The sequence below is a fragment of the Phascolarctos cinereus genome, unplaced genomic scaffold, assembly GCF_003287225.1.
Source record: "Phascolarctos cinereus isolate Bilbo 61053 unplaced genomic scaffold, phaCin_HiC Scaffold_9;HRSCAF=440, whole genome shotgun sequence".
In the NCBI taxonomy this organism is placed as follows: domain Eukaryota; kingdom Metazoa; phylum Chordata; class Mammalia; order Diprotodontia; family Phascolarctidae; genus Phascolarctos; species Phascolarctos cinereus.
Window position 1 is genome coordinate 253,094,036 of NW_027556402.1, and position 13,379 is coordinate 253,107,414.

Sequence of the window (13,379 nt, forward strand, 5' to 3'; positions counted from 1 at the left end):
TGTTAAGCCCCTTCTCCGAGCCAGAGGCTCCTGGGCTCTGTCCAGAGGGCCAGCCCCACTCTCTTTTCCAGCGTCCCCGGCCTGCTCCCAAAGAAGCAGAGAGGACAACGCAAGACATCTGGTCCAGCCTCCCCCCACCCCCATTTTACAGAAGAGTAAACTGAGGACAGGGGAGGGAGGGGGCTGACCGCGGCTGGCCTCGGTGGATGGGGTGCTCTGAAGGGGGCCCTTGACATAGAATCTCATCTGACCCCACTAACAATGCAGGGATGAGAAAAGGGTCGCGGAGTGAGTGTCCCAGGCACTATTTGAACTCAGCACCCAGTTCTGCGTTTGCCTAGCTAAGCCGCCTCCCCCTAAAGTGCTGGACCTGGGTTCCAATCATGCCTTCGGCACTGGGCCTCAGTTTCCTCGTCTGTAAAATGGGGAGGGGCAAATCCCTTAAAACTCTATAAAGGCGCTGGAAAGGTCCTTAGAGTGGGTCCAGTCCGAACAAGCGGGGTGCGGAAGGGTCCGCTTCGTGACTCGCCCCGCGGGTCCGGGAGGCCGGCGCTCTGGGGGCTGCCCCCTGGGCCGCAGCGCGGGGCGTGGCCGCCAGGGGGCGGGCCCACGGGGCGGGGACGGGCGCACGGAGGAGCGAGCGGAGCGCCGGGGAGCGCGGAGAGCGCAGGGCGCAGCGGGGGGCGCGGGGCGCAGGGAGCGCGGAGAGCGCAGCACGGCGCGGCGCAGCAGGGGGCGCGGGGAGCGCACGGGACGCAGCGCGGCGCGGCGCGGCGGGGGGCCGGGGCCTGGACCTGGACCTGCGGCTGCCGCTGCTGCCCGGCCGCACGGCGCCGGGGATGCGGCCCCGCCGGGCCGGACTGTAGCGGCCGGAGCCGGGCCCGGGCGGACATGGAGGTGGTGGACGAGACGGAGGCGCTGCAGCGGTTCTTCGAAGGTGAGAGCGGCCGTGACCTCCCCCCGACCCCCTTCCACGCTGCCTCTCCCCTTCCGCGCCGTGTCCATATCCTCGGAAGCCCCCTGCTGGTTCCCCGGCCCCCCGGCACGCAGCCCCGGGGAGCTGAGCCTCCCTGGTCTCCCTGGTCCTCACCCCCGTGTCGGGGTCCCCCCATCAGCCCTGCCCCCGACGGGGTGCTGTACCCCAGGCTTCAGGCCGCTGGCTGCCCTCGCTGCGTCTCCCCAGCCCGTGGCCCCAGGCACGCATCCCCGGGGTGCTCTGCCCCGGGGAGCCCCCCACCCCACCTGCTGAGAGCCTGGCACTGCGAGTCAGGACGTCCCTGTCCCCTCCCAGGCGAGACGCGGGGGTTCCTTCTCATCTCGCAGTGAAATGGGGCAGGGGGCTCCTCTCCCCTGCAGCCCCCACCCCCAATCTTCCCAGCTCAGTGTAGCCCACTGCGCCCTCGGGTCTGTCCAAGGAGAGGGCCCGCCGCTTGCCCCCCAGTGTGGGGAGGGAGAACAAGCTGATGCGGGGGACCCCCCCCATCAAGGCCGCATCCGGAGCCCGGAGTGTGGGCCAGAAGCTCCTGCCCCCCTGCTCCCGGGGGGGCTTTGGGAGAGCGGGGTGGGCAGTCCCCAGCGCACCCTCTGCACTGTGGCGTTGGGGATTCCGGGGGCTCCCCCTCATTCTAGGGGGTCCGCTGTGGCCAGGGCATCACGCCGGGAGTCATAGGGGGCATGTCCCAAAGGAGGAGCCGGACCTCAGGCAGCGGGCAGAGGGGTGCTGCCCCCTTCATTCCCGGCCCGTCCAGAGGCTGGGGACAGGATGTCCCCTCACGCAGGACATCTGGGCCAGAGGGAGGGAGAGCCGTGCCAGCCTCCCAGCCGAGGTTGTGTCCCGCGGGCCCCCTCATCTGGGGGTCCAGTGGGGTCACGGCCCCCCTTGTTTGGGAAGGCAAAGCCAGCCATCCCCCCCTTGTTCTCGAGGTGACCAGGGAGGGTAGATGAGCGCCTTGTGGGGCCCCTGTGGGCTTCTCATTTGGGGGGCTCTTGGTCCGGGGGTCTCCCCAAGGTCTGTCTTTTGTGGAGGAGGGCCCCGCCTGACTCCCTCTCCTCCAGGAACCCAAACCTTCCGCCTTGGCAGCCCCGGGGGTGGGGGTGGGGGGCGGCCCGTGCTGACGCCATGTCTCAGCCATGCGGCCCTCATCCCGGGAGATAAGAGGCGCTCAAGAATGCTTGGGGGGAGAGGGGGCCCTGCCCACCGGCTCCGGGGGCCAGAGACTGGGGGAGGGGCGGGTCTGCTCCTCCCTTTGTGTGGGGCCGAGGCTTTGGGGTGAACGTGCAGGGGGCGCCGGGCGGGAGGTGAGCCTGAGCGGGGCCTGCTGGTGCAGAGTCGTGTGCGTGTGCATGCGTGTGCATGCGTGTGCATGCGTGTGCACGAGCGGAGGCGCCCTCTTTCCCAGCCTCGGGCTCCTCATCTGTACAGTGGATCCCATCCAGGCTGGGGTGGGGATCCTGCTCTAGAAACATAAGTCATCCTTATCACCAAGGGTGGCAGAGATGTGGATGGGTTGGGGGAGGGGAATAAAGCCGCTTAGAATTTTCAAGCCGAAAAGATCATGGGATCTTAGACCTAGAACCGCAGGGGGCCTGGGAGGCCACCTGGTCCAGCCCCCTTGTTTTACAGATGAGGAAACTGAGGCCCAGAGAAGGAAAGGGACTTGTCCAAGGTCACACAAGCAAAGCCAGGCTTCAGACTGCTGTTGCGTTCTGGGATCCTCCTCTTCCTCCTGGAGGGAGGGTAGGAGGGACAATGGGGGGAAGGGCAGAGCCGTACCTAGCCCAGGATGTGCCCCAAAGCCGGTGTGGGGGTGGTGTCTGACTCTTCTGACCGCATCTGGGGTTTTCTTGGCACAGATATTGAGGTGGTGGTTTGCCATGTCCTCCTCCTGCTCATTTGACAGATGAGGAAACCGAGGCAGACAGGGGGGAGTGATTTGCCCAGGGTCACACAGCTAGGAAGTGTCCGCGGTCCCATTTGAACTCAGGTCCTCCTGAGTCCAGGGCCGCTGCAGCACCTACCTGTTTTTAGCCCTCTCTAGATTTGGCGGCCTGAGACAAGACTCTGGTTTTACGGCTTCGGTCTGAGTCTCCTGGCCGGTTTGGGCCAGTGCGAGGCATACACATTCCACTTATGGTCAAGGGGAAGAGAGGGAACCTTTGGCCCCTCTTGTTCCGTTCCTGGGGACCCCAGAGATCTGGTCCAACTCTCTCCTTTTACAGATGAGAAAACTGAGGCCCAGGATGGTTAAATGATTCGCCTAAGGTCACTTAGGTAGTGGGTGGCAGTCAGGATTCAAACCAAGGTCCCTCGTCTCCATAGTGAGTGTTCCTTCCAGCCTCCCCACCTGGCAGGGGCTTGGGGAGGGGGAAGCTAAGGAGCTTTGTGGCCGCCTCGGGGAGCCTGGTACCGCCCAGCCCCCCAGGATCAGCCCCAGGTAATCCCCAGCCCCCTCAGCCTGGAGGACCGGCCCGAGGCAGTGGCTGTAGAGGAGCTGGGCCGTGGGACTGGCGGAAGGCAGACATCCCCAGGAAGGGGCAGAATGCATTGGTTCCATGCAGGTAACCCAGATCCTGGAGGGATGGCTTGCATCTGCTTAATCCCTCTCTTGAGCAGGTGGCATCGGGCACCTGAGACACACCTCCATGTCCTGGCAGGACCAGGGAACCCCTGCGAGGGGGACTTCAGAGTGGGAGAAGCCTAGATCGGGGTCAGGGGGGAGAGTGATATCGGGGCCCTTGGGTGTGGCATGGTAGGAGGGAGATTGGAGGGGTGGGGAAGAGACGAGGGATCTCTCACTGGCCAGGGCTGAGCATCAGAGCCTGGGGCCCAAGGCCCAAGGGGAGGGGGGCAGAACCTGAGAGGAAGCAGGAAATGCAGAAAGAAAAAGGGGAAGAATGAGAGGGGGTGGCCCCCTGGGGTACTGGGAGGAGCCCTCGGGACACCTGGGTGCCCCTGAAGCTCTTCCCCTGACTGTGAGGACCAGACTAGTGTGAAGCTATAAAATGCAGGGACTGGTCCTCGGACGGCCTCGGCCTTTTCAGTGAATGTTCTGTCCTGTGATAAAGCGCAGATGGTCTGGAGTGGGAGGAGGGGGCCCCTGCAAGAGTCAGGGAAGGAGGTGGTGAGCAAAGGCTCGAGAAGAGAAGGTCCTTGTCCCCCTTTGAAGGGGAAGATGAAGGCAGAGGGCTTGGGGAGGAGTGGGCGGTGATCAGGAGAAGGCGGGGAGGGTGTTGGGGAACCTTTGCCTGATGGAGGGGCAGAAGGGTGTAGGAGCGATTTGGCAGTCCAGCCGCAGAGGTCCAAATGGAGGCTGGCTTGGAGGAAAGGTGGGGGATGAAGAGAGGTATGTCTCTGAGGGCAGGAGAGGGAGGGACGGAAGCACAGACGGGCAGACGGCCTGGAGATAACCTTAGGGAGTATGGATCTGAGGGGGATTCTCCCTCGTCTGGGGAGGTCATGTGGTAGGTAATGGATGGATTGGGAGTCAAGAGGCCTGGGTTTACATCCAGATCTCGTGGTAATTAGCCTGGGCGAGTCATTTCCCCTCCCTGGGCCTCAGTTTCCCCACGTGTAAAATGAAGGGTTAGAGTGGCTGGTCCCTCCAGCCCCCTTCAGCTCTGAATGACTGGATATTGTTTGTCCTCATGAAGACAAGCCCAAGATGGTTGCTGTGGGGGCCGCCTCCCTGACCCCGCTTCACTGGTGGGTGTGGATGTGTGTTGGGGGGGGACAGTGGGAGCATAGCATGCTGGGTAACTGTCTAGCACTGACCGCTGATTGGCTTTGCCTTGGACTTTGTGCCGGCTGATAAGAAACCTGAAGCAGAAATCATTAACTGGAATTATTAACCTGGGGCTGCCCACAGTCTGCCTAGCCCTGGCCTGGGCCTCTCCCTCCTGCAGGCAGCAGTGGTGGGAGGGCCCAGGTGGGGTGGGGGGGTAGGGTAAGCTCAGGATCTGGGGTCCTGGAGTTGCAGCTAGGAGGGGAGGCCACTGGTCCAACCCCCTTGTCCTATGGATAAGGAAACCAACCCAGCCCAAGGTGGTGAAAGTGATTTCCCCGGGCACATCTATACACAGTGTAGGATTCTACTCAGGTCCTCTAGACTAAGCCCAGCCCTCTGGGGCTCCTCACCTAGCCTGTGCCTCAGTTTCCTCCCAGAGACCCTTCAACCCCATGCCCTGAGCCAACTGGGATAATTCACATCTCCACAGCCTTGAAGATGATGCAGTGAATTTGGAATCCGGAGCCGCCCCGGGTATTTACTCTGTGACCTTGGGCAGGCCTCCGGAGCACTTCCCTCACAGACAGAGGTATTGGGAGCTCAGTGAGATAACTGTGGACAGTTCACTCTGAGCCTTAGTGAGAAGCCCAGAACTTTGCTCACAACAGCCTTGTGAGGCTGGGAGACCAAGGTTACCATCCCCATTTCTCAGATGAGGAAACTGAGGTAGATCGAGGTTAGGTGACTTGTCTAGGGTCTCACAGCTAGTAGAGCTGGCACCTGATTTTCCTCCCTCTGAGCTCATAAAGGGCATAATTGGAGCAGGGGGAGGGGCAGACCTTTGGCCTAGCTGGCCAAGTGCCCGTCTCGGTATGAGGGGCAGTGGGGGCATCGCATCCGCCCTGTCCTCTGTGGCCTGGCCTCATGGAGAGGTGCTGCGCTGTTCAGGGCTCCCCATTTCCACCCCACCACCGTCCTTGGGGCGACTGGGTACATTCAGCATCAGGACCAGGGGCCTGGCCCCTGGCATCCCATCATTTCCCTGCTGGCTGTGTCCCCAAGGCCCATTCCCATTGGCTTTCTTTAGGGTAGGGGTGCAGCAAGTGGAGACCCTTGGCAAGGTTTGGCTTCCTCTCCCCGCAGGATGCAGTGGGAGCTGTGAGGAGCTCATGGGCTTCATATCCCACCTCTGACATTTAGCTCTGTGAACCCCAGGCATCGTGACGTGGTGGGCAGTGGGGGGCTCAAATCTCTAACTGTGCCGCTTAATACCAGCATGACCCTGGGCAAGCCTCAGTTTCTTCATCTGAAAAAAAAATTGGGTTGATGCGGTGACCCCAGAAGTCTCTGCCAGCTCAAAATCTATGTTGCACTCCTCAGTTTACTTGTCTCTGAAATGGGTCCATAGCACTCCCTCACAGGGCAGTGTTAAGTAAAGCGCTGTGTCAAATGTAGTTCACCATTAAAAGGTGAGTTATGAACATTAATTGTGTTAATTGTAAGAGCAGGGAGGACGGTATTTGAGTCCATGCTGTGTGGGGTGTTCCTGCTTCTCTTCTCGGTGAATGGCCTCCTTAACCTGGGAGGTTAGGAAGTTGCTAGCTTGGATAGGCGAGGGTGAGGAGTTGAGGAAGGGAGCTGGCCAAGGTGGGAAGAGGCCTGAAGGCCTGACCGGGTGAAGGTGGTGGAGAGATCTGGGGATGTTTAGCCTGAAGAAGAAACGCGGTGGGGGGGGACACGGCTGTCAGCAGGCCTCGGAGGGCTAACCTGGAGAGACACCAGAGGATCAGTCCAGCCCCCAGAGGGGAGTCTGGGAGCGAGGGTTAGAAGGGACAGGGATGAGGGGGAAATGCTCATGGGGAAAAAAGGTCCTGGGAAGGTTGTTGAATGGGAATGTTGCAGAGGGCCACCGCCTCTGCCTCCTTCTCCTCCTCCTCCTCTTCCTCCTCCTCCTCTTCCTCCTCCTTCCTCCTCTTTCCTTCTCTTCTCCCTCCTCCTCCTTCCTAATCTTTCCTCCTCCTCCTCTTTTCTCCTCCTCCTCCTTCCTCTTCTTCCTTTCCTTTCCTCCTTCTCCTCTTCCTCTTCCTTCTCCTCTCCTTCCTCCTCCTTCCTCCTCTTTCCGCCTCCTCCTCTTCCTTCTTTTTCTCTCCTCCTCCTCCCTCCTCCTTCTCCCCCTCCCCCTTCCCTTTATCTCCATATTCTTGACAGTCACGTAGCTAGCATTCGTAGCATCCGTAGCTTTCATACGGGGCTTTGGAGTGTGCAGAGTGCTTTGCATGTGCTGTCTCACTTCATCCTCACACTAGGGAGCCCCTGCTTAGGAGGCAGGTGCTAATATAACCCTGGTTTACAGATGAGGAAGCTGAGGCTGAGAAGATGAGGGCACAGCTAGTGTCTGAGGGAGGATTTGAACCGAGATCTTGTGACTCCAAGTCAAGATACTCTATCCATTAGGCCGTGTAGCTGCCTGCAGGTATTAGCTGGCCTCTGAGGTCTCTCCCAAGTCTGCAGTTCTAGGAAAGAGAAGGCCCTTGGATGGTCACCCCTGGCTCTGTTCACTGCCAAGATCAGTGACAGTAGGACCATGGACAGCAGAGGTGGATCCGCCCTGGATTCTTGGAGCAAGCCCAGAAGAGCTTTGAGAGCTCACCTTCCAGGGCAAGAGGCTTCCTAGCCACCTGTGGGTCCTTCTCCCCTGGTTCCATTATCCCATCTTCCTCCTTGTGGTAAATGAAGTTTTTCCTTCTGTCTGACCCCAGTTCTTAGGGCTTCTGGTATCCATTGTTCCCAGCCTCAGGAGGGGGGCTGGGGATCAGCTGATCTCCATATCTGCTCCTTGACCCTTTGTACAGCCAGAGGCTGCTGGGGAGTCCCACTCAGCCTCCCTTCCTGGGCTTAGGAGGCCCAGTTCCTCTCTCTGTCTGTCCTCAGAGCTCCCACCAGCTCCGCCGTCTGTAGCAGAGAAGGTTCTTGGTGCTGGGGCAGAGCTCGGGATCCCTGGGTTCTCCAGACTCTGCTAAGGTGAAGAAAAGGTTAGGGAGACTCCAGCATCTGGAGGAAGCTGGCTTCTCCTGCGTCCCCCCTATCTTCTGTGGGAGACAGGGTGTGGACTGGCTGAGGATCCAGGCTTAGCCCCCACACCTGGCCAGCTGGGGTGGGAGGCCATGCCTCCCCTCCCCCACCAGCAGAGGAGCCTCCCTGGATTCAGGCTGGGACTTGGAGGGAGGAGGAGGGAGGAGGAAGTGGGAGAGGAGGACAGGAGGAGAAGGAAGAGGAGGAAAACAAAAGATAAGGATCAGGAGAGAGCCTTCACCTTCTGTCCTACTAGGGCATGTGGACATGTGAGAGGGAATGATTGTGTCTGTGCACTGGGTTGTCACTGAGGTCTGTTTGCGTGTGTGTGTGCACACTCACATAGCTGGTCGCGTATGTGGGGTCTGGCTGCCTCACCACCCCTCTGAGGCTGGGCTGACTTGGTGTGGAAAGCACGGGCTTTGGAGTCAGATGACCCAAGTCTGACACTCTCCTTGTGGCCCAGGACGTCACTCCCCTTCCCCGGGCCTCAGTCGTGTCATCAGTAAAATGATGGATTGGGACTTGGACGTGCTGACTTCTGAGGCCCTTGCCAGCTCCTGTCCTGTGATTGATTCTGTGAGCACATCTGGGGGCATTTTTCAGGGCGGTCAGAATATCCTACAAAGATCTCTGTGTCTCCTTGTTCTGGGGTCAGGCAGCTGTGGAGCTTGGTGGATGAAGGTTGCATCTGGAGTCTGGAAGACCTGAGTTCAAGTCCTTCCTCAGATTCTTGGTGACCCTAGGCAAGTCACTTAACCTCTACCTGCTTCAGTTTCCTCACGTGTAAAATGGGGGTTATGATAGCACCGTCCTCCCGAGGTGGTTGTGAGGATCAAATGAGGTAATATTTGGAAAGTGCTTGGGACGTAGTAGTAACTTAGTAAGTGTTTCTTTCCTTCCTCTTTTCCTCCCTCCCTTCCTTCCTTCCTTCCAGCATTCAAGATGCTTTCTTTAACTTCTTTTGGTCTCTTGCCCCAGACACAGTGAGAGCTGATGCAACAAAGTATGAGCTCCCCCCACTCCAAGGGGGGACTCACTGTAGGAGGCTACCTTCTGTTCTTTATTCTAGGGTCACAGATTAGTCAGGCAGTCAGCGAGCACTTCCCAAGCTCCTGCTCTAAGCCAGGCAGTGTGCCAGGCAGCACAGATACAAAGAGAAATAAAACCATCCCTGCCTGCCTTCATGGAGCTTACGTTCTGTGGAGGCAGACTGTGTGTATGTTTGTATTTATGTGTACGTACCTGTATTATATAGGGTTGTGTGTGTGCGTGTGTGTAACTGGAGAGTGTGGATGCCCTTGTAGCTGGTGGGGAGGGCTTCCTGTAGGAGGCAGCACTTGTGTTAAGCTCTGAAGTGGTTCTGAGAACTGGCAGGGAAAAGAGCGCGTTCCACGCATGGGGCATAGCCTGGGTAAAGGTAGAGAGGGAGGAGATGCAGTGTGGTATGTGTGTGAGGAGCCGGCGGGTTTGGCCAGATTGGAAGGCAGGGAAGGCCAAAGCTGCTTGGTGATGGTGGGAGTCACCCCTGACATTTCTGTGGCACTTGAAGGTTTGAAAAGCGCTTTGCGCCCGTTACCCCCGTGGGAGGGGGGCTCAGTTAGCGAGTGTCTGAACTGTCTCGGGGGCCGAGTGCGGCCTCCTCTCCCGAAGGCTCAGCTGATGTTCTCTGGCTCCGGGTCCCCGGGCCTCCACCTGCCTCGCATTAGGGCAGGGCAGTTGCCAGCTAGGCTCTCCAGGGCCTACCCTCTACCCTCAAACAGAAGGTGAAGGGGGCAGGGCCCATCTCATCTCCTCTCAAGGCACGTGGAGGGGCCAGAGGCAGGCGGGAGACAGGAGGCCATGTCTGCCCTTTCCCCAAGGCTTGGACCAGATGACCTCTAAGGTCCTTTCCAGCTCTGGATCAAAGGATCACAGACTTAGAGTAGGACAGACCTCACTGGGTTTAATCTTCTCATTTTGCAGATGAGAAAACTGAGGCCCAGAACTGTTGAGTGACTTGGCCAAGGACACACAGCTTATAAGTATCTGAGATGGGATTTGAACCCAGTATCTTGAGTCTGACATCAGGAAGGATGAGGAAGGAGAGCCAGGCCTCTCTCCTCTACACCACGGTCTCTCACTCATTGCTCAGCCAGGGTTGGGGGTGTCAGGCGTGGGCGGAGCCTCGCACCCACTAGTCAGTCCTGGGATGCTTGGCCACAGGAGACCAAAGAAGCAGACCCTCAGAGACCCGTGTCGTCTTCCCATCTTGCTCCTCCCCAGGCAGATGATGAGATGGTCAGTTGTGTGGGCACGGCCATGCACCCTCGGCCCAGGAAGGCTTCACCAGGAGGAGAGGGCATTGGTCCAGACGGAGCGAGGGGAGGCCGCTCTGGGTAAGGCCAGTAGTGTGCGGGGAGGAAGGGGGGCTCGTGGGTGACCCCGTCGTGGAGGAGGGGACCCCAAGCCCTGACGAGGGAGTGAAGAAAGCAGCCATTGATGAGTGGAAGTCAAGCCTCTCACATAGGAAAGTCGAGAACGGTGATGATCATGGCGCAGGAGAAAGGGTCCCTGCCATGGCGTGAGAGTGCCTGGGTTCGGATCCCCCGTGACACCCTACCGCCTTGAGCGTGTGACCTAACTGCCCCTTGCCTCGCTTTCCTCGTCTGTAAAATGAGGGGTCGGCCTCTTGGGTCTCTTCCAGCTCCTGTCTGAGGGGTGTGTTCTGTGGCCCCCCAGAAGGAACCTATGAGCTGTCAGTTCTCAGGGCCTCAGTTTCCTCATGCGTAAAATGAAGAGGTCAGACTCGACGGTCTCCAATGTCCCTCCCAGCTCTGGCTCATCCCAGTGTGGCCCTGACCCCAGGCTCTCAAAGCTGACATCGCTCACTGGCAAGACTATGAACCTCTCTGAACCTCAGTCTCTTCTTCTGTAAAGTGAAGAAAAGAATCCCCATTCTCCCCCTGAGATCTAGAACCCGGGCAAGGGACAGGGAAGGGGACAGCATGGACCCTCCCCTCCCCACACAACTCTGACACTGACTCTCAGGGCACACTTGTGTTGTTCTCTCATAAAATCCTCCTCCCCTTCCTCATCCCGTATCGGGTGACTTGTCCAGGGTCAGCCGGGGCTCTAGCCACCGTTCCACACTGCCCCAGGGGACGGGTGCAGAAGCTTTGAGGATAGACCTGGTGATGGGACACACCTGCACTGTTTGAGGACCAGCTGGTCAAGCGCCGGTGGCTCGTCTCCAAGTTGGCCGTGAGGCCACGGAAGTGGTGGCCACGGTAACTTGTGGAGACTTTGAAAGGGAGGACGCCGTGCCATCCTCACAAGTGGAGGGAGTGCCCACTCTGGGGAAGTCTGAGGTGCTTAGTGGCGCACCTTCTGGTGGCAGAGCCTCTTGTGGAGAAGATGAGCAGATGGGGGTCCAGTGGCCGGTTCCAAACACGACGATGCAGGGTCTTCTGGGGAGGTGGTCTCTAGGGGCTCTGGGTTTGGTCCTGGGCTCTTCCACATTTTTAGCCACGACTTGGATAAAGGCACAGATGGGATGCCAGTCAGCGTTGTGGGTGTGCCGAGGCTGGGAGGGGTTGAGTGATAACCTATTGATTGGTAACATCGGGGTCCAAAAGAGGTCAGGACAGGTAAAAACATGGGGATGAATTTAATGGGCATAAATGCAAAAGTCTTGCACTTGGGTCCAAAAAGTCAGCTTCACAGACACACCAAGATGGAGGTGCTGGCTCCACGGTAGTTCAGGGACTGTTTTCTGTTTGGTCTCCGGAGACAGAACCAGGAAGGGGAGGAGCTGCACGGGGGTCACTGAGGCCTGACTTGGGGGAGACTCTCCTAAGGAAGAGAAGTGTATCACGGTGGAATAGGCTGCCTTTGGGCTCACCCTCTCTGGGAGGCGCTGTAGGTGTGCAGTCACGGGAGCTCCTTTCAGGCATGGGGTGGACCCTGCCAGCTCGGTAGGGTGTCACCAGTGGGATTCTGGGCTAAGGAAGAAGAGGCCATACTTTTCACGCACGCTGCTCTGCTCTGACCGTCTGGAGTCCTGCATTCACTTCTGGGTGCCGCCTTTTAGGGAAGGACGTCGATGAGCTAGGGAGTGTTCGAGGAGGGTGGCGGGATGATGAAGGCCCCAGAGATCGGGGCTTTGGGGGACCAGTGGAAGGTTGAGCCTGGGGACGGAGGAGAGAGCGGGACAGTGTTTGAAGGGCGGCTGCACAGCAGAGGTCGGCACATCCTCCGCTTGGCCCCCCGGGGCCGCCGGGGGAGCAGAGCTCGAGGGAGGCAGGGCTTTCTGGCGACGAGCAGGGAGGCGCCGGGCTCCCCTTCAAGCAAGGCTGGATGATCGTGGGGGACGCTGCAGAGAGGGACTCCTGGCCGTGCACTCAGTGAGGCTGGTTCTCGGGCCCACGTGGGCAGCTGTTCTGCCTTCACATGGGGCCTGCCAGAGCTCGGGTTTCCCTGGCAGAGTATGCAGGCACCTCCGTCCCCTGGGGCAGTGCGGAACGGTGGCTAGAGCCCCGGCTGACCCTGGACAAGTCACCCGATACGGGAGGATTTTCTGAGAGAACAACACAAGTGTGCCCTGAGAGTCAGTGTCAGAGTTGTGTGGGGAGGGGAGGGTCCACGCTGTCCCCTTCCCTGTCCCTTGCCCGGGTTCTAGATCTCAGGGCGAGAATGGGGATTCTTTTCTTCACTTTACAAGAAGAAGAGACTGAGGTTCAGAGAGGTTCATAGGTTTGCCAGTGAGCAGTGTCAGCTTTTAATCTTGTCGGCACCCATTCCCAGAGCCTGTCGTGGGGAGGATAGGTGGTGCTCGTGGCTGTCAACTCTGAGATTAGTCCTGCCCTCCACCTTCTCGACATATACACACAGAGCTCCATTTTACAGAAGTGAAAACTGAGGCCTGAAGAGAAGTGACTTGTCCAAGGTCATAGGCTCAGATTTAGAGCTGGAAGGGACCTGAGAGGTAATCTGACCCACACCTCTCATTTTATAGACGAAGAAATGGACATCTAAAGAAATCAAATGACTCATCCAAGTCAGAGTGTCGGAGGTAGGATTTGAACCCGGCTCTCCTGACTCCCGGTCTGGTGGTCTTATGAGTGCCATGCTCCTGGAATAGCCCCAGCCGAGGGCTCAGGGATATCAGAAGGGAAGGAGAGGATAGAAGCCAAGAGAAGGATGAGGAGTAGAGGTTTAAGCTTCGGGCAGACGGGGCCCATTGCACTGGGCTCGGAGAGGAGGGATTCCGGTAGGGAAGGGAGACCCCTTCCCACCGTCCAGGGCCAAAGGATGGTGGCACGAGCGGCCATCCTAAGCCTCTCCCGGCCCCCTGGGAGGAAGTAGGACCCTGCCTTTGTGGGAATCGTAACTCACCCAGGCTTGTCCATGCTCCCAGAATACCCTGGCTCCCAGGGGGATGCTTGGGTCTGAGAACAGGGGTGATCTTCCCATTGGGCCCTAAGCTTAGTGAGGTTGGCACTGCCCCTCTGGGTTGGCGTAGGGGCTTGGGTGGACGCATAAGGACCTGGGGTGTGGACAGGAGGCGCTAGGTGGAAGCCCCGGGGAGTGCGGAGGTGGTGG

At 59.1% G+C, this 13,379-nt stretch overlaps 1 protein-coding gene across 5 annotated transcripts in view; it reads left to right on the forward strand.

Moving 5' to 3' along the window:
• Window positions 1–777: 777 nt before the first annotated feature.
• The window catches only part of MYRF (myelin regulatory factor), a 53,673-nt gene continuing 41,071 nt past the window's right edge, over window positions 778–13,379 (forward strand). For all 5 annotated transcript variants that reach the window (XM_020968253.2, XM_020968255.2, XM_078148123.1 and 2 more), the window contains exon 1: window positions 778–937. In XM_020968253.2, coding sequence (XP_020823912.1) covers window positions 892–937 — 46 coding nt within the window. In that variant the 5' untranslated portion in view covers window positions 778–891. The remainder of the gene's footprint in view (window positions 938–13,379) is intronic.